Source organism: Mytilus trossulus, chromosome 4 (genome assembly GCF_036588685.1).
Source record: "Mytilus trossulus isolate FHL-02 chromosome 4, PNRI_Mtr1.1.1.hap1, whole genome shotgun sequence".
NCBI lineage: Eukaryota > Metazoa > Mollusca > Bivalvia > Mytilida > Mytilidae > Mytilus > Mytilus trossulus.
The window spans coordinates 60,725,750-60,745,894 of NC_086376.1; the positions used below are offsets into that span (position 1 = coordinate 60,725,750).

At 32.7% G+C, this 20,145-nt stretch overlaps 2 protein-coding genes across 3 annotated transcripts; both read right to left on the bottom strand.

The window, feature by feature from the left end:
• Window positions 1-3,150: 3,150 nt before the first annotated feature.
• LOC134715671 (palmitoyltransferase ZDHHC22-like) lies at window positions 3,151-11,893 on the bottom strand. 2 transcript variants are annotated; one of them, XM_063578007.1, is made up of 2 exons: window positions 11,646-11,893; window positions 3,151-4,272 (listed from the first exon to the last, which is right to left on the bottom strand). In XM_063578007.1, the coding sequence occupies exon 2, from the start codon at window positions 4,259-4,261 to the stop codon at window positions 3,209-3,211; it is 1,053 nt and encodes a 350-aa protein (XP_063434077.1). In that variant the 5' UTR covers window positions 4,262-4,272; window positions 11,646-11,893; the 3' UTR covers window positions 3,151-3,208. The 2 variants fall into 2 exon arrangements, with proteins under 2 accessions (XP_063434077.1, XP_063434078.1); XM_063578008.1 differs by lacking the exon at window positions 11,646-11,893 and adding an exon at window positions 8,481-8,778.
• A 3,417-nt stretch (window positions 11,894-15,310) lies between these two features.
• Window positions 15,311-20,077, bottom strand: LOC134715672 (WAS/WASL-interacting protein family member 3-like). Its single transcript, XM_063578009.1, has 3 exons — window positions 19,942-20,077; window positions 17,095-17,605; window positions 15,311-16,246 (listed from the first exon to the last, which is right to left on the bottom strand). Exons 2-3 carry the CDS (start codon window positions 17,602-17,604, stop codon window positions 15,659-15,661), a joined length of 1,098 nt encoding a protein of 365 aa, XP_063434079.1. The 5' UTR covers window position 17,605; window positions 19,942-20,077; the 3' UTR covers window positions 15,311-15,658.
• Window positions 20,078-20,145: the final 68 nt, after the last annotated feature.

The window sequence follows — 20,145 nt, forward strand, 5'->3', positions numbered from 1 at the left end:
CGATAGACCTTATTATGACGTATTACCAGATGAGGCTGTGTAGGATTTCATCATCCCCTTTGAGAGTTATATCCCTTTGAAGCAATTTTTCTTTTTGCATTTTTCTTTAAAAGTAGTAGAGATAGAAAAGTAATTTAAAATGGCAGCATTAGGTACAGGAACAGATGGCAATGTTAATAAACAAAAAAAATCGTAGGTTATTTATCCTGATAAGGAGTTATTCCCCTTGAGAAATTATAAATTTTTAGAAAAATTATACTTCGAGAACCAGAAATCGTAGACTTGGGACCTTCACTAATATTCTTTAATTCATGTGACCTTTAATTTGCACCCAAGGTCAAAGGTCACTGAGTGCAATTTCAAGCTAACATATTAAGAAAACGATAAGACTTTGCTGCATACATACAGCGTATAAAATGGTCCTCTCGACGAGCTCTACATCTTATATGATAAGTCCAAAAATGTCCGACTGTCTGTTCAAAAGTTACAACGGGATCATTCTTAAAAGTATAGTATTTTGTGTATATCTTTTTTAAGGTAACAAATATCAACCTACTATAAACTGCAAAGATGATCAGTAATTCAAGACCTTCAATTTGAGGTCAATGTCAGGTCATGATGAATTTTCACCTTGACCATCACATTATACTATGACCTTGACCTTGTGATATTTGAATTGTCAAGTGGTCCTGATTTGAATGGTGGTAGTCCCATATCTCCACGACGTCCGGTTCTCAAGTTTGGTATTGCATCATATATTTGATGATTAATTGTGACCTTCATGAACTCTGAAATTGTCCCAATTCTTTTTCTATAATGTTGTCCTTTAACTGTAGATCATTTACCATTTAACAGATTTGAGATATCTATTGTCGTTTTAGAGATAATGCAGTTTAAAATTTTGCAAGCGGCGGCATGTATTTCTGAATCAACAAGAGCTTACCACTTTTGAAAAATGTTTAAGAAATTGAAGAGGTTAACATAGTTATATGTTTGACCAAATACCAAAAACATTACATGGAAAAAAACACCAAAAAATCATTTTGAAAATTACATGTTTTGCATTGACTTGTAAGTTTCATAACTTCTATTTATATAGTTGATATTGCATCATTATTTGCACTTTGTCAAATGGGGTCATCTGATATATCAAATTGAAGGTCTTAATAAACTCTACTTAAAAATGAAAATTTTAAACCCCCTTTTCATCCCAGGGGGACGGGTGGGGTCATTTAGTGCAAACATTAAAATTTCTCAGATGGTAAGGTTGTCGCATATCAAATGAAAGAACATAAAGCGTACATTTCAAATTTCAAATTGACGTCTCCCAAAAATGGGTTGGATGGGGTTATTGAGTGCAAAAAAAAAATTCTTTTAAGATAGGGTTGTTGTATATCAAATGAAAGTTCATGATGTGTACATTTGAAAAATCAAATTCCCAACCTCCAAAAATAAGTATGATAAGGTTATTAAGTGCAAAAATCAAACTTTCTAGAACATGGCGTTGTCGCATATCAATGAAAGCTCATCTACTCTATGTTACATATATCATACTTCCGATCTCAAAAATGTAGGATGATGACGTCATTAAGGGTTTAAAGCGAAAAGTTTGAGAAGGTAGGCTTCTCGTATATCAAACGAAAGGTCGTACAAAGTACATAACGAAAACATCACTTTTACAGGAAAGACCTTTCAATTGTTTTACAAACAATTGAGATACTAGTTTCATATTAAATTTTATAAAAATTGCTATTCATAGGTTTTGCAAATCAATAAAACATGCAGTTGTCTCTTTTGCAATTACACCATACATTCTTATTTTTATATTTACTGCAGAATTTGTTACTCGATCTCATCGGACGCAGTAGAATGTATTCCCATGTCGGTAGTGTATGCCGTTATATTTTACAGTTTATCTTTTTGTGCGTAAGCTGTTTACATATTCCATTGTCATTTGGTCTCTTGTGAAGCGTTATTTCATTAGCAATTATATAATATACCTCATCATCTCATTTTTATATGTACATGTGATAATATTGATTTATTCAATCTGATTCAAATTTGTTCATTCTCTTTCCGAATTTTGTACATGAAATCATAATTTTAAACCATTTGTCCTTTTTAAAGAGTGTTTTACTTCACCTGCATCGTTGACCGTTAGTAATAATTAATCATGATTCCCTGTAAATCATTATCACTTTTTAATAAACGTCATCAAATTTTATTGTCTTACTTATTAAGTATTTTATTTTATGTATTCTGTATTATTTATATGTTCTTTCATGCACACCTTGTATTTATATATATTATGTATCCCTTTATATAAAATTCTTACATTGTGTAAAATTGTGCATATATGTATCCTTTAAGCTGTATTGCTTTCGGAATAAAGTATTATTAAGTGATTATAACCAGAAATTGTAATACTTATTAAATTGTTATTGAAACAAACAAAAAATAGTCGAAGGTTGAACCCTGTAAATAAATGGATTTTAATGCACAGCGTTTTTATTGTGATTTAAATTACATCAAAATTAGTTTACTTTCTATGCAGGCCTTTCGTTTGAATTGTTTTACAATTGTCATTTTTTGTCTTTTAAAGCTGAGTATGCGGTATGGGGTTTGCTCATTGTCGTGGGCCGTACAGTGGCATAAAGCTGTTAACTTCGGTGTCCTGTGGTCTCTTGTGGAGATTTGTCTCATTGGCAATCATACCACATCCTCTTTTTATATTATGTTCATGTACCAAGAGAACAATCTTATAAGTATTTTCGATATTTGTTAATGTTTTTTTCTAAATTTTAATATATTGTTATTTCAATCTGTAATTTAATTAAACATATATAAAAAGTTTGACTGGGAACATGTTAGGTAAGATCTTGTTGTTCAGTCATTATAGATACACTACAATAACTAAACACCATAATTATGATGACCTCAAACTATCTTGATTAACTTTTATTATTTTAACGATAAATTTAACTTTATTCTTTTTTCTCTTTCATATGTATTTTTCAATCCCTTTTAAAAGAGAGGGACAAAAGATACCAGAGGGAGAGTCAAACTCGTTGATAGAAAATAATCTGACAACGCAATGGCTAAAAATAAAAGACAAACAGACAAATAATAGTACAGAAGACACAACATTGGTTTTGTTATATATACATTCAGCATCTTTCAAAAACGGTGTCAAAAGAAACTTTATTTATTATTCATTATTACTGCTGTAATCAATTTTTAAGTCATCCCATGTTATGCCATTTTCTCTTTGCTTGAATAAAATTGTCATTGGAAACAAGAAATTCAGAGCCCAGAAATCTCCAAATACAGAACGGTAGTTCTGGTTGAAACTGTTCTTCGATTTCACTTTTATTTTCTTTACATATTCAAACATTGTCATATTTCTGGCTACGAACATGGTTTGTCCACTAAAATATATCATTCCAAATATGGCACACATCAACTCAAGATATAAATGTAAAATTAACAACACTATATGAAAGCTTATATTCTCTGTCCCAGATACCCATCGATAAAATGCAACGACAGGAATAAAATCTATCCATGAGTATGGCAAATAAAACTCCTTCAAATATTGTACAGTGAAATAAAAACCCAAAGAACCAACCCAAATTGAATAAAATGCCCAAACATAAAAATAACGTTGATTTCTGAAACCGATACATGTTCCAGCAAAGTAACAATGGTGGTCACGTTTTAAAATACATGTTTTACAAATGTCACAGTGGTGTGTTCTAGGTGGTATATATATATTACACTTTTCACAAAACGTCCAAGGTAGTTCTCCGTTGTCGTGTTGAATATTCATAACTTCCGTCGCATGTCCATTGGATAAAGTACTTTCGGAAGCATACGATTCGAAATATTCCGGTGGATTTTTCCACCTTTCTTTCATGTGAACTGTCGGACTGTCACGAGTCTTTTGAAAGTCAGTACTATACAGTACTGTGCAAAAATAGTTAATTAACCATTCCAGGCACAGAAAAACTGCTAGTACTTTCATACAATACCGAGCCCATCCATCTTCAAAAAGTCCAGGCAGAATATACACCAAGAAAACGTACAACTGTGTCGTTGACTGAAACGTAAACAAAATACGACAAAATTGTTTGAAAGCTTTGGTACTCTCTGGACTTTTATGGCGACGACTTTTAACTCTTTCCATGAAGGACATTTCTCTGTACGGTTTGTCCGCAAGTTCTTCTTCTGGTTTAGACATATTTATTCTTACTGTTGCCATTTTTCACTGGTCTGAAAAAAAACATATAAATTTAATGAAATGATGATTTTACTGAACTCGTTGCTTAGAACGATAACGAAACTTCTTAATTAATGAAACAGAATGTTACGTTTATAATAAGGGTGTATGTTCAGTCTCAATCACGTGATACAGAAATGATACGTTTAAAATAAGGGTGTATGTTCAGTCTCAATCACGTGATACAGAAATGATACGATTATAATATAGGGTGTATGTTCAGTCTCAATCACGTGACATGTGTCTGTAATATATACTAAAACGTTAGTGCCTACGATTATTTTTTTAATTTGTTTTCTTTGTCATGTCCTTTTTATCATATAGCTCTTCAACTGTTTCGGTTCTTATACATCCTTTTCATTCAGATATTCGACATTTAGCGTTACTGATTGTGCTATATCCAGAAAAGCGCTTCGAAGGCAGGACATTTATAAAGTGTTGTTTTTAGTTTTTTTTTTTTTTGTTCTTCATTTAAAGCTAGTTCTGCTTCATACAGCCTGGACACACGTAAGAGGCTGTGGTTGAGGAGGTATGAATCACGTGTCGTCGACGATTCTTTTTATCTTTAAATAAATTGTGATACAGGGTTTTGTTGGCTTTTTTTAATTATTATTTCTAACGGTTTTGTTCATACAGATGTGTTTCACCCCCATTTTTAGCTCACCTGGCCCAAACGGCCAAGTGAGCTTTTCCCATCACTTTGCGTCCGGCGTCCGGCGTCCGGCGTCCGGCGTCGTCCGGCGTCGTCCGTCGTCGTTAACTTTTACAAAAGTCTTCTCCTCTGAAACTACTGGGCTAAATCAAACCAAACTTGGCCACAATCATCATTGGGGTATCTAGTTTAAAAAATGTGTGGCGTGACCAAGTCAACCAACCAAGATGGCCGCCACGGCTAAAAATAGAACATAGGGGAAAATGCAGTTTTTGGCTTATAACTCAAAAACCAAAGCATTTAGAGCAAGTCTGACAGAGATAAAAATGTTTATCAGGTCAAGATCTATCTGCCCTGAAATTTTCAGATGAATCGGTCAATTGGTTGTTCGGTTGCTGCCCCTGAATTGGTAATTTTGAGGAATTTTTGCTGTTTTTGGTTATTATCTTGAGTATTATTATAGATAGAGATAAACTGCAAACAGCAATAATGTTCAGCAAAGTAAGATCTACAAATAAGTCAACATGACCAAAATGGTCAGTTGACCCGTTTAGGATTAATTGCCCTTTATAGTCAATTTTTAACCATTTTTCGTAAATTAAAGTAATCTTTTACAAAAATCTTCTTCTCTGAAACTGCTGGGCCAAATTAGTGTAAAATTGGCCACAATCATCTTTGGGGTATCTAGTTTAAAAAATGTGTGGCGTGACCTGGTCAACCAACCAAAAAAAATATTTCTAACGGTTTTGTTGATACAGATGTGTTTCACCCCCCTTTTTAGCTCACCTGGCCCAAACGGCCAAGTGAGCTTTTCCCATCACTTTGCGTCCGCCGTCCGGCGTCCGTCGTCGTCCGGCGTCGTCCGTCGTCGTTAACTTTTACAAAAATCTTCTCCTCTGAAACTACTGGGCTAAATCAAACCAAACTTGGCCACAATCATCATTGGGGTATGTAGTTTAAAAAATGTGTGGCGTGACCAAGTCAACCAACCAAGATGGCCGCCACGGCTAAAAATAGAACATAGGGGCAAAATGCAGTTTTTGGCTTATAACTCAAAAACCAAAGCATTTAGAGCAAGTCTGACGAGATAAAAATGTTTATCATGTCAAGTTCTATTAGCCCTGAAATTTTCAGATGAATCGGTCAATTGGTTGTTCGGTTGCTGCCCCTGAATTGGTAATTTTGAGGAATTTTTGCTGTTTTTGGTTATTATCTTGAGTATTATTATAGATAGAGATAAACTGCAAACAGCAATAATGTTCAGCAAAGTAAGATCTACAAATAAGTCAACATGACCAAAATGGTCAGTTGACCCGTTTAGGATTAATTGCCCTTTATAGTCAATTTTTAACCATTTTTCGTAAATTAAAGTAATCTTTTACAAAAATCTTCTTCTCTGAAACTACTGGGCTAAATTAGTCTAAAATTGGCCACAATCATCTTTGGGGTATCTAGTTTAAAAAATGTGTGGCGTGACCTGGTCAACCAACCAAGATGGCCGCTACGGCTAAAAATAGAACATAGGGGTAAAATGCAGTTTTTGGCTTATAACTCAAAAACCAAAGCATTTTGAGGAAATCTGACATGGGGATAAAAATGTTTATCAGGTCAATTTCTATCTGCTCTGAATTTTTCAGATGAATCGATCAATCGGTTGTTGGGTTGCTGCCCCTGAATTGGTAATTTTGAGGAAATTTTGATGTTTTTGGTTATTATCTTGAATATTATTATAGATAGAGATAAACTGCAAATAGCAATAATGTTCGGCAAAGTAAGATCTACAAATAAGTCAACATGACCAAAATGGTAAGTTGACCCGTTTAGGAGTTATTGCTCTTTATAGTCAATTTTTCAACCATTTTTCGTAAATTAAAGTAATCTTTTATAAAAATCTTCTCCTCTGAAACTACTGGGCCAAATTAATCCAAATTTTGCCACAATCATCTTTGGGGTATCTAGTTTAACAAATGTGTGGCGTGACCTGGTCAACCAACTAAGATGGTCGCCACGGCTAAAAATAGAATATAGGGGTAAAATGCAGTTTTAGGCCTTTAACTCAAAAATCAAAGCATTTTGAGGAAATCTGACGGGATAAAAATGTTAATCAGGTCAATTTCTATTTGCCCTGAAATTTTCAGTTGAATCAGTCAACCCGTTGTTGGGTTGCTGCCCCTGAAGTGGTAATTTTGAGGAATTTTTGCTGTTTTTGGTTATTATCTTGAATATTATTGTAGATAGAGATAAACTGTAAACATCAATAATGTTCAGCAAAGTTAGATTTACAAATAAGTCAACATGCCTGAAATGGTCAGTTGACCCCTTTAGAAGTTATTGCTCTTTATAGTCAATTTTTAACCATTTTTCATAAATCTAAGTAATCTTTTACAAAATCTTCACTGAAACTTCTAGGCCACAAACATCATTTGGGTATCTAGTTTGAAAAATGTGTCCGATGACCTGGCCATTCAATCAAGATGGCCGCCACGGCTAAAAATAGAACATAGGGGTAAAATGCTGTTTTTGGCTTATAACTATGAAACCAAAGTATTTAGAGCAAGTCTGACAAGAAGTTAAATTGTAAATCAGGTCAATATCTATCTGCCCTGCATTTTTTAGATGAATTGGACAACTGGTTGTTGTTTTGCTGCCCTCCAATTGGTAATTTTTAAAGAAATTTTGCCGTTTTTGGTTATATTGAATACTATTATAGATAGCGATCAACTGTAAACAGCAATAATGTTCAGCAAAGTAAGATCTACAAATAAGTCAACATGACCTAAATGGTCAATTGACCCCTTAAGGAGTTATTGCCCTTTATAGTCAATTTTGAACAATTTTCATTAATGTGGTGAATTTATGTAAATTTTTACCAAATATAGTTCTCTGTTACTAATGGGCAAAGTTCATTATAGATATAATTGTAAGAGGCAAAATCGTTCAGTAAAGTAAGAAATTCAAACACATCACCATCACCAAAATACAATTTTGTCATGAATCCATTTGTGTCCTTTGTTTAATATGCACATAGACCAAGGTGAGCGACACAGGCTCTTTAGAACCTCTAGTTCTGTAAATCCCTCTTTTATCATTTTATGTAAGAAAAACCTAAATTAAAAAAAAAACATTTGCAGTAATAACTTTACTGCACCATATGCCATTTCGACAATTGATGTTTTTTTAGTCCCAAGATGTTTCAAATTGATATATTAAACGAATTTCAAATACTAAATACGTTTACAATCTTATAAAACAAAAAATGACCAAACCGGGAAGCGGAATCGGATCTATGCATGAGGCTGACACATTCCTTATGATTGAAATGATTACCAAATAACAGTAAATAGTTATGAAAGATACCTGGATTATAATTTAGTACGCCAGACGAGCGTTAATGTCAATGTTCCCTCGCAGGAACTGACAATACCTTAGTACTCAGTCGGGTAGTTGGTTAGAGATAATCGCAGGAACTGACAGTCCCCGTAGAAACTGACAATACCTTATTACTCAGTCGGATAGTTGGTTTAAAATAATCGCAGGAATTGACAGTACCTTTGTACTCAGTCGGGTAGTTGGCCTGAGATAATCACAGGAACCGACAGTCCTCGCAGGGACTGACAATATCTAAGTACTCAGTCGGGTAGTTGGCTTGAGATAATCGCAGGAACTGACAATACCTAAGTACACAGTCGGGTAGTTGGCTTGAAAAAATCGCAGGAACTGACAATACCTGAGTACTCAGTCCACCTGCAGATAAATTAATTAAATACAATCTCATAAATATATTTATTTCGTTTGTTTGTTTTATGGAATTTCTTATTTCAGTTTTAATAGATAAAGAAGAGATATGGCATATAGATTAAAAACAAAAAAATTTACACAAGCCCATTACACACCCAATAAGTAAAGTTGGTCTGTGTACATGTTTTGATCTGTGAACGTTTAAAAAATATACCCCCATCAAATTTGCATTAAATATTTTTGATTTTTGGTATTTTAACACCACTTTTAAGCACTGCTTTTGTGCAATTTCGTGGCGGCCAGTTTTCATTGGTGGAGGAAGCCGGAGTGCCCGAAAAAAAACCCACCCACCTTTGATAGGAAAACTGGTAATCCTAGTCAGTTAAGATTGAACTCGAGCGCACCTGAACCTAAGTCTTGACTGGCTATACTGATTACAATAGGAACTACTTATGCCATTGAATAAATGGTTTTTTTTATTATTAATTAAGGATGTTTTCTCTACTCTGTTTCAAAATAACAAATTTTTCAAAAGACTGTTATAAGTTGATAGTATATGAATAAAAATTATATGCTAAAAAGCAGAAAAAGTGAAGGACCGGTGTGCTTGTTTTTGAGATATTATTTATTGAAAATTTGACTGAGAATACTTATGGCAAGCCGTTCTCGTCAAAACTATGTTTAAACCCTTTTTTCGAAAAAAAATACACACTGAGATTTAAAAACCTAAAATAACACACTGAAAAATCGAAATTACTCACTGAGATTTAAAAAAATAAAAAACACACACTGAGAATTCAAAATCACACACTGAGAATTGTTAATTACACACTGAGATTTCAAAAATACACACTGAGATTAATATGCAAATTACTAATGAATATTCATGAGATGAATGATTCAACAGATTAATATCTTGATCTCAAGAACTCTTGTCATTATAATGAAATGCGATTCCTTCAACCAACATTCGTAATAAATTTCAAGACTTAACATCGCTCATATTCATAAGTTTGTTGCCTATAATTCAGATCATTACTACCAGTGTATCGGGATGATTTTTTTTAACTTAAAACCGTGGCTCCCTTTTCAAAAGTCCTCCAACTGTTTACCTGGTTTCGCTAGTTAATCTTTTATATTTTTGTTACGTTGATATTCTATAATAGACACTTGGGTAAAAATTTCACTGCATTCTTATGCAGATTGTTCAAATGTTTTCTTATAATTTTAATAAAGTTTTTCACCATTTGGTTATATTTTGTAATAAGAGTATTAAATGGGTATTTTTCTTGTTGTTGTATTTCTAAAGTTTTTTTTATTAATAATTTGGAACCAAATCGAAGGACTAACGAGTTCTGTCCCCTTGTTGTTTTAAGCTTGTAATATATTCAGATTAAGTATGCTAATTAGATATGTGCGCATAAAAAGTGCGCACAATCTCAGTGTGTAATTTTAAATTCTCAGTGTGTAATTTCAAATTCTCAGTGTGTGTTTTCAGTTTATTTGTTCTCAGTGTGTCTTTTCGAAATCTCAGTGTGTAATTTTCAATTTTCAGTGTGCGTTTTTCATTTTTGTAATCTCAGTGCGTCTTTATGAAATCTCAGTGTGTAATTTTTAATTCTCAGTGTGTAATTTTCAATTCTCAGTGTGTAATTTTCAATTCTCAGTGTGCGTTTTGAAGTTTTTAAATCTCAGTGTGCTTTGTTGTAATTCTCAGTGTGTAAATTTTTCGAAAAATGGTTTAAACATAGTTTTGACGAGAACGGCTTGCCATAAATACTCGCTTTAACTCTACTTGTAGAATTAGACACAAGTCCTATGCAGTAGTTAACAATTTAATGATTCAGGATGGAATACATGTAGTTTTACAAAATGTTACAAATTGATGTTATTTTACACATTGGCAAATCGAGCGGAGTTGCCAGTACGAATGCCCGACTCTCACTGAAGTTTAGAACTTCAGAAAACATATTTAAATCAAGAATTTACATGTTGGCAATTAGATTAGATAGAAACGAGATTACAAAATGACAATGAAATAATACGATAAGAATTAACAAAAAAAATAACAAAAATATGTTGATTGAGCTTTAGGATAAATAGCGCCGTAATTGAAATGACTAAAGGATTAATTATTCTTTATGTAAGAAAACTTAAGAACTATGTAAAGCTGTGACTTTATCTTTTATTTACTTAAAGATTTTTCTTGAAACAAATTTCTGACTTTGTGAAAATACACTTGACACTTAATTATTACTTATGACACAAAAAGCTTTACAATGAAAAATCGTTACATCATAATGAAATTATTTGACGGACAAATATTGCAAATAAAATGATTTCTGTAAAACAATGAATAGTTTTACATTATAATGACATTTCATGACCGAACAGTTTGTCAACGAAAGTTCAAAAGTATGATATTTATAAAGAAAAACCTTTTCGAACAGTTCCAAATGAAGATGCATAATTTACACAAATTATCCCTATCACACTAATATAAACGTTTGATAGCCAAACAGAATATCATTAAAAAGTAAGCAAATTACTGAATGATATAACAGTACGAGAAAACTATTCGCATTGAATAACATATCTTCCAATTGATTGTTACATTTCAATGATGATCGTCGAATGCAGGATATACTAAATTAAATGCGATAGTCCTGTATCTTGTATTGACATACATGTAATATCATTAAGTCGTGAATCATTAACGGATATATTTAGTTCATAATTTTTAATGGTAGAAGTGTCATATTTGTATTATTTTGTATTCATAAAAAGAGCAAAAGAAGCCCACGTTTTAGTCAGGTTACAGATAACAATCCACTGAAGTTAAAAATAGACATAAAACATGAAAGAGCAGGTCTTACAAGGAAGAAAAACGTTGTATTTTCTATCTTAATATTGCTATTTAAATAATCTGATATATAATTAAGTATGGGATAATACACGGATAACTAAATAACTTACTTTATTTTGCACGATGATTTCTTTCCGAGGGAGGGACTTTCTACAGGTGAAGAAAAAGAGAAACCAGCAAATGTATATATTATTTATTTATCTAGCAACACACCTTAACAACCAAGGCTCTGTTTTAACTTGTCGTAAATTTAATGCAAGTTTACGGCTAATCAGTGATTAAAAATTTAACACAAGCTTTGCTTTTTATATTTTTTTGCTAAATTTTTTTGACTCATTTATATGTTAGGCTTAACGACAAGTTGAACAACGAACCCCAGGTAAATTTCTTTTTTTTTTTGTTCATTGCGCGTATAATTATAACACTTAAAATATCGACACAACTGTCATGCGCATTTGTAAATGTCTACATTTGAGGTCATTAACCTACCCTTTAAATATCCAAATATGTAGATGATTAAAAAGATTAAAAGTAAAGTGATTAGATGGAAAATATATCAACTTCACTGAAAAAAGGAACAGAGGTCATCCGTTAAATAATACTTTTTATTGCTGAATCGTAAAGAAATATTGTAACAGCAAGACTACTTTTAGAACGGGAAAATTACAATTTTAACTTCGATTATTTTTTTTTCTCAAAAGGTGAGGTGCAGGGGGAGGGGGTCTGTGGTATTTTTTGTTGGATCTTTGCACTTTTTGATGATTGTTTGCTACATATTGTAGACTCTATAGAGCCTGTATGTCCCTCATCTGTATCTTCAACACTTGTCAGTAACAATCATCATTAAAGGTGAATATCTCTATAAAGAGTAAACTAACAATTTCAATCTTGTTGGTATATTTGTATATCTTACTTTGCTGATATTTTTTTCTATTTTAAAGTTTCAATTTATCTGTAATAATTTACAACTTAATGGGTATAAAATGCAATAAAATGTGAAAAATTACTATTGAAGACGATAACTCCAATAACATGTCGACTGAAGATTTCGGCAATTATAACTTATTTGTATATCTTGTCTTGCTGATCATTTGTGATATTTAAAGTTTCTATTTCTCTTTTACAGTTTTCAAGATAACAGGCAAAATTTGGAAAAAATGTTAAAAATTTCAGCTATGTTAACGTATTTGTAGAATCTGCCGAGCTGATCATCTTTTGCTATTTACCAATAACACCTACAAGCTGTTAAAATCGTCATCAAAGGGAAACTAATGTTATAAGGAGTCGTCTGACGATTTTGGTCATGATGACGTATTTGTAGATCTTGTCTTACTGATCATTATTGCTATTGTCAGTCTATTATAATTTTCGAGATACTAAACAATATACCCAATGATGACTGTGGCCAAGTTTGGTTAAATTTATAGCTTAGTCGTTTCAGATGAGAGTATTTTTGTAAAGTTACCAAACGATGACCGTCGATGGACGCCAAGTGAAGAGTCAGGTGAGCTAAAAATTAAAAAAAAAGAAGCTGAATTCAGATTCTCATAAAAACAGAAACAGATATTCACCAGAAAAGTGTATGAACACATTTTAATTTTCTGAAATTTAACCTTTTAAAAGTGAATCCTTATAAAATGTGGTACGGTTTCAAATTAGACAACTGTCTACCAGAAACCAAATCATGTAGATTTGAGCAACTAAATGTCACCGTATATGTATACGAGTTTCAACAATAAGTTTGCACTTTGAGACAGAATGGCTAAGACTAATGAATGCATCAAGAAGAAAAGGGAGAGGGCTGAATGCTAAAAAAATAATTTGATCCATCTTGCCAAAGTTTTGAAATTACCTACTTTTATTTTGTGTAATGTATTTAATTCTTAGTAAACTTTTAACTTATGGTCTATAGTAACGTTTTATCTAGGCTTATGATATTGAAGTCTGTCATGATCTTGCTTACTTGTAAATTCAGTATAATTTTAACATCTGCATATATATATATATATGTGTCGTTTGTATTGTATGTGTAGTACGGTTGCTGAAGTTGCACTTGCACTTGTATGACTGTACGACAAAGTTGAGTTTTGTCTGCCAAATTAAAAAAAGGACGAAAGATACCAGAGGGAGAGTCAAAATCATAGATAGAAAATAAACTAACAACGCAATGGCTGAAAATAAAAAGACAAACAGACAATTAGTAGTACAGAAGACACAACATAGTTAGTATGTCAACGAACTGATCTGCTGTTGTTCAATCTTAAAAAGGGTATTTTTGTTCAAGAAGACGACAATTTTTTGTTATCTACACCTGCACAAGATTATAATAAGGCTTGAAAAACTATGGTTAATTTTGATTTCTTCTGTAAACTGTTTTAAAAGAAAAATAACTAGCTACATAAAAGCATTAGTTCAATCAATCACATCTTAGAAACTTTAACAATGCTAATAAAACAGAAAGGTTCTTTTCCGACATCAGAAGGGGGAAGGTTTGGCGCCCGCTAATATGTTTACAAAATATGTTCTGTATGTTCCTGTCCCAAGCCAGGAACCTGTAATTCAGTGGTTGCCGTTTGTTTCTGTGTATTATACTTGTTTTTCGTTCATTATTTTGTACAAAAATAATTCCGAACATTTTCTCTGTATTGTTAAAATACATTTGTCATTTCGGGGCCTTTTATAGCTGAATATGCGGTATGGGTTTTGCTCATTGTTGAAGGCCGTACAGTGACCTATAAAACTCTAAACGTCTATTTCGACCAAACCGTCATGAAACAAGTGTAATTCAAACTGTTAAGGTCTATGACCTAGCTCTCAAAACTGCTTGTATTCTTTGCTATGGTTAATTTTGTTATTGTATTTTTGTATAATATGTTTGTTAATTGTTCAAATATATTTGAGTTTATTCTTTCTGTTTTACTATAAATTTAGGTTCTGGATATTTTTTAACTGTTTGTTAATGTACGTTTTTCAGTCCACTGATAGGGAGGAAACGGAAAGGGTTGAAATCTCAAAACATCATAAAACTCCGCCATATATTCATTTATCTGTCCAAAATCCAGAGCATCGTCAGATGTTGTCACATGCCATTTATTATAAGTATTGTCATTTTGGAAAATTGGTTGTTAATTGCAGATTTTTAAAGTTTCTGCTTTATATACTAGTACATACACTTGTTGTAGACGAGGCCGATAGCTTGGTTTATTATATACACACAGGTTTGTTGTGATGACTTTAATTTGTTATCTTTCAGCTGTTTTCTAATTGTATTACTGTCTTATTGGTGTACAATACCTTACATGTCCCCTATATTCATACATTTAAAGAAATGTTTAAAAGGACTGATTTTGGCCTCAAATTTCAGTTTCATCTGACGAAAGTCAACTAAAATGCTAAAATTGTGAAGATTTCAGTAGTTTAGCATGACTTAATGGTGCTAGTACCAGATATATGTGCATTGTATTGTCTAAAACAGCCCATATTTATGCAGCAGAAGCATTTTACTATCAAATAAATAACTAAAAGTTTACATTTTAACAATTTTGTAAAACTGCTATATTTTGGGGCCAAAAAGGGGTCTTACTGGACCTACTCCTTTAAGGAGTTCATTTTGTCTACCCTATGCTCGCACGAACTTATATTCCATCACATTTCGGGCTACGAAATTACCGTGATGTTTTCGCCATCTTAGTGTTACAAGTTGTTTTGTTTTAATAGTCAGATCAGAAATGTCCATCTAACGTGCATTCTGTGAAAGAAAGATGTACTAAATATGTATATGTTCAGTTCACTTTTATTACATTTAATACCTATGATTATTTTAATGCTAATGCTTGGTTGTATGACTTTTAGATATTTGAAATTATAATTAAATGTTTCTGTTTGTAAAAGAACCCAAGAGCGAATTGTGGAACTCTAAAATCAAAATAGTTAAACAAATAATTGATTATTATGCATGTGAGAAATACTGTAATTCAATGTATAAAATTTCGTTAACAATTATTGTATGACTAATGTAGAAGCTGATAATGTTTAATCCTCAATTCTTTAATTAAACGACTTTTGTCTAATAGAAGCATTTCAATTCAAAACATACTGAATCATATTTTATTACAAGAACTTCTTAAGCTAGTGATGGTGGCGGTCGGCCAGGAGTAGTTGATGCTGTTGATGGTGGTTGTGTGGGAGGATTACTCGGGGGTGCTGATGGTGGTTGTGTGGGAGGATTACTCGGGGGTGCTGTTGGTGGTTGTGTGGCAGGACTACTCGGGGGAGCTGATGGTGGTTGTGTGGCAGGACTACTTGGGGCTGTTGATGGTGGTTGTGTGGCAGAACTACTCGTTGGAACCGCTGGTGGTGGTACAGGTGGCGTTGTACCTTGAGATGGTCCTCCTGATGAACATGTGAGCGTTGTACAAGTAAACGTTGGGACGCTATTAGTATTATATTTGAAAATGAATGTCATGGTATGTTGCTGAACGGCCATTTCTTCTTTATTGATAGCATACACATCTCTAATCGGTTTTGGACCACGTCCTCGGCCACCCCTTCGTTTCCATTTACGACCACCTCGTTTTCCTTTTCGGCCACCTTTTTTACCGCCCTTCTTTCCTCCTCTTATTTCCTTATTGTCCGTTTCAATGGTACTGCTTAGTTCTTCAATTCTGTTATTTCCACGACGCCGTGCCAATACACTGAACGGTTCTTCCATCTATATAGACATAAAAGGAAATGAAATTATTGTATTTATCAAAATAAATACTCAGGTGACATCGTACATATTTAGTTTACTTTACACCTCTGAACAGTCTAAGATATAGTGATTCGATAAGGTTGATCAGCGAAGAACTTTAAAAGTTAATACATAAATAAAAAATATATAAATGTATGACTAGTGACTAGATATAGACTATTAACAATAAGATGGTGAATTAAAATTCAATATTTTCGGACGCCAATAGATCAAAAGGGTTACTATCAGCAAAACATATATATATAGGTAAATCTACGACCTTCAACACGGAGTCATACCTATCATAGCTTGCTGCTGTTCGGTGTGAGCGAAGGCTCCGTGTTGAGGACTGTACATTGACATATAATGGTTTACTTTTAAAAATTGTTTTTTGGATGGAAAGTTAACTTGTCTCGTCTATTTATCTTAGGGGTAATAAAAAGTCGAGTAAAAATGTAACGCGCTTTTTGGTGGAAAAGTTATTTTTATGTTTATACAGGGGTTCAGTATTGAGTCAGTTGTCGGCCTGAAGAATGATCCACACTAATTAATTAAAAAAAAATCCCACTATAGAAAGAAGAAAGTCCATGATAGACGAAGGTACCCTATCTAACAAGCCAGGAGGCAAGGAAGTAATTAAGACGAAACTTGTGAGTTAAAAGAAAAACCGTAGTAGAGATTATTGAAATAAGGAAACTTTTATGAGTCTCACCATAAAATCTATAGTTTTATCACCATTATTTTCATTCAATCATTTCTTTACTCTTTACGTTTTCATTTCATGTTTCATTACTTTTCCTTTTGCATTAAATGATAAACATGCATACCTCGAAACCCCATATTTTTTCAGAGAAGCTAATCTTAGCGATGAAGTCTCCCTCTCCTGTTGTTGCGGACACATCAAATACACAAGTTTCTTCTTTCTCAGCAATTTCTTCTTCATCAGGGCAATCTTCATCGAATTCAACATCCTCATCGAATTCAACATCTTCATCAAATTCAACGTCTTCATCAAATTCAAAATCTTTGTCGTCTTTATCAAATCCAAAATCTTTGTCGTCTTTATCTAATCCAAAATCTTTATCCTCTTTATCAAATCCAAATTTTTTGCCAAAACGACGTTTGACAAAATTTGTTTTATCAACAAAACTATCATCGTCATCAATGGAACTTGAATCAGACGGACTTAAATCTAGACCACCAACATCATCAAAAATGTCGGGAAGGTCGTCTAGTTCTTTACTATCTCTGCCATTTTGGTCATCTGTGTTTAGCGGTTTATTAGGTTTGCAATGGCACCCAAGTGCAATCAGCACTACAATCAGTAAAATTCGCATTCTGAAAAAGACGAGGTATGTGTTTGCATTGCAATGAAATATAACCCCAGTCTGATGAATATTTTACTCAATATCAGTGGCAAAGTTTAAACATTGAACTCTTTAACGTTATTTGTTTTATTTCTTTGAATACAAAATCATTAGTTCATGTCAATATCAAAGAAGATGTGGTATGATTGTCAGTGATATAATTTGAGACCAAATGTTGTAAATATTAATAACCAAAGGTCCCAATGTGGCCTTCTACAAAGAGTAAAACCCATATGGTATATATAAAGCAAGTTGTTAAAGGTCCTGACATAATCGAGTTGACCAAGTGAACCAATTCGTCACAAAAAACAATAAGCCAACTTAATTTATATCATTCCTTTTTCCAAGGATAACCTTAAGAGAATCAGTAGTAATGCTATCAATGAGAATTTACAGACTACTTTTAGGTTTTTAAAGCACGTTTATCACAGACAAAACATTTCGCTTGTTCGATCACATCCGGATATGTATATTTAAGATCAGGGTCACATTGTTTTAATATAATTTACGGACGAAAGATAACTCTGTAATCTGAAAATGTTCAGATCCGGATCTTAACACTGAACGCAATCAGATCCAAACCTGATTAAAAAATACATATATTGTCATTTTATATTGGTACAGTATAGACTTTTATCACATGATACATCACTTGAATGCAATACTCAATGAAGTAAGTTACATGTACATCTTTCCTCTTTATCTCAAACCTAACCAGGACGAAACTCAAACCTAACTAACACGTAACTCAAACCTAACTAGGACCAAACTCAAACCTAACTAGGACGCAACTCAAACCTGACAAGGGTCCAACTCAAACTTAACAAGGATGCAACTCAAACCTAACTAGGACTAGACTCAGACCTAAACATTACGAAACTCAAACCTAAATACGATGAACCTCAAACCTAAATAGGACGAAACTCACAATCCTAACAGGATGAACCTTGAACCTAAAAAGGACGAAACTCAAATCTAAACAGGACGAAACTCAAACCTAACCAGGACAAAACTTAGACCTAAATAGGACAAAACTCAAACCTAACCAAGACGAAACTCAAACATAACCAGGACAAAACTTAGACCTAAACAGGATGAACCTCCAACCTAAACAGAACGAAACTCAAATTTAAACAGGGCAAAACTCAAACCTAACCAGGACAAAACTCAAATCCAAACAGTACGAAACTCAGACCTGAAAATGGATATCCTGCGATGTAAAGAGCTGGAAATAAATAATCTTGAACACAAGTAAGGATAAAAATAAATAAATTTTCGTGCGGTCGCGGAAACAAATCAGTATGTGTTTCAACGAACACTCCTCCCCAGAATATCAGAGATCGTTTTTTGTCTTATTTTCAATACAACGTATAAACTTGAATTATAATTTATGCTTCAGTTTTTATCTTCTGTTTATCATATAATATTTTTTTCTAGAATAATGAAAGATACATTACAAAAACAAAAAATGTCTTTCTTTTGTAAACAATTCAAAGAAAATTAATTTATAGGACTACTACAAACTGTATGATATGTATTTGCAGGGAAAAAAACTTATGTGAAAATAGCACCAGGTGAAAACAAAACATTCTGTTTGGATTTGAGTTTCGTCCTGGTTAGGTTTAAGTTTCGTCCTGGTTAGGTTTGAGTTTTGTCCTGGTTATGTTTGAGTTTTGTCCTGGTTATGTTTGAGTTTTGTTCTGTTTAAAGTATTTTGTTTATGTTTAAAATTCTTTAAATGATTACAACGATATAATTATACAAATCTATATAAGAGTAATGGTGTTCTGTTCTATATTTTACATAGTTAGTCCTCTTTAGTGTGTGTTATTGGATAAAATCGCAAAGCTTATAATTAAATTATTAATAGATGTTTTATTATGAGGATAACAAAAAGAAGGCGGTAAAATGGTGTTCTAAGTGAATTTCTTCAACAAGAAAAAACCACTTCCACCAATCCATTATATGCTTCTTTTTGTTGTTTTATTGAGCTGTACAAAGGTGTTCAATTGATTGCCTTTATCGTGATAGAATATCTGATGAAACCAAATGTGCTTCGGTCATTCAATTTTCATCTATCTTTATGTTATATTTAAGTTTAATGAAAAAGCACATATAAATGTCTACATGTACATCACATTTTTAAAAAGATGACATTCTCCATGTCTTTGAAATAAACATACTAACTAATGTATTGGTTCATGAATGAAATCGCAAGAAAAATTTCCAAACTGCATTTTTGTCATAAAAGTTAAATAAAATAATGGATATTGATATAAAAATAAAAATGTATCTCTATTCACTTACCTCTGTTTTGTATATGACTGATACACGTATACTTAGTGTCGTTAAATAATTAGGTATTATATCATTCAAAAACGCTATAAGGTCCTGTTGTAAATCTTCTGAATAACTGATTTTAATTTTATAAAATGTTAAAAGTTCAATAATTTCCAAACATCTTTATGTAATTTTGAATCCGTGATTGGTTTTAGATTAATATGTATTTTA

Coding starts and splice junctions, on each gene's coding strand:
- LOC134715671 (XM_063578007.1), bottom strand. CDS start 4,261: ATGGCAACAGTAAGAATAAATATGTCTAAACCAGAAGAAGAACTTGCG.
- LOC134715672 (XM_063578009.1), bottom strand. CDS start 17,604: ATGCGAATTTTACTGATTGTAGTGCTGATTGCACTTGGGTGCCATTGC. Junction 16,247..17,094: donor AAAAAATATGGGGTTTCGAG/GTATGCATGTTT, acceptor ATGTCTATATAG/ATGGAAGAACCGTTCAGTGT.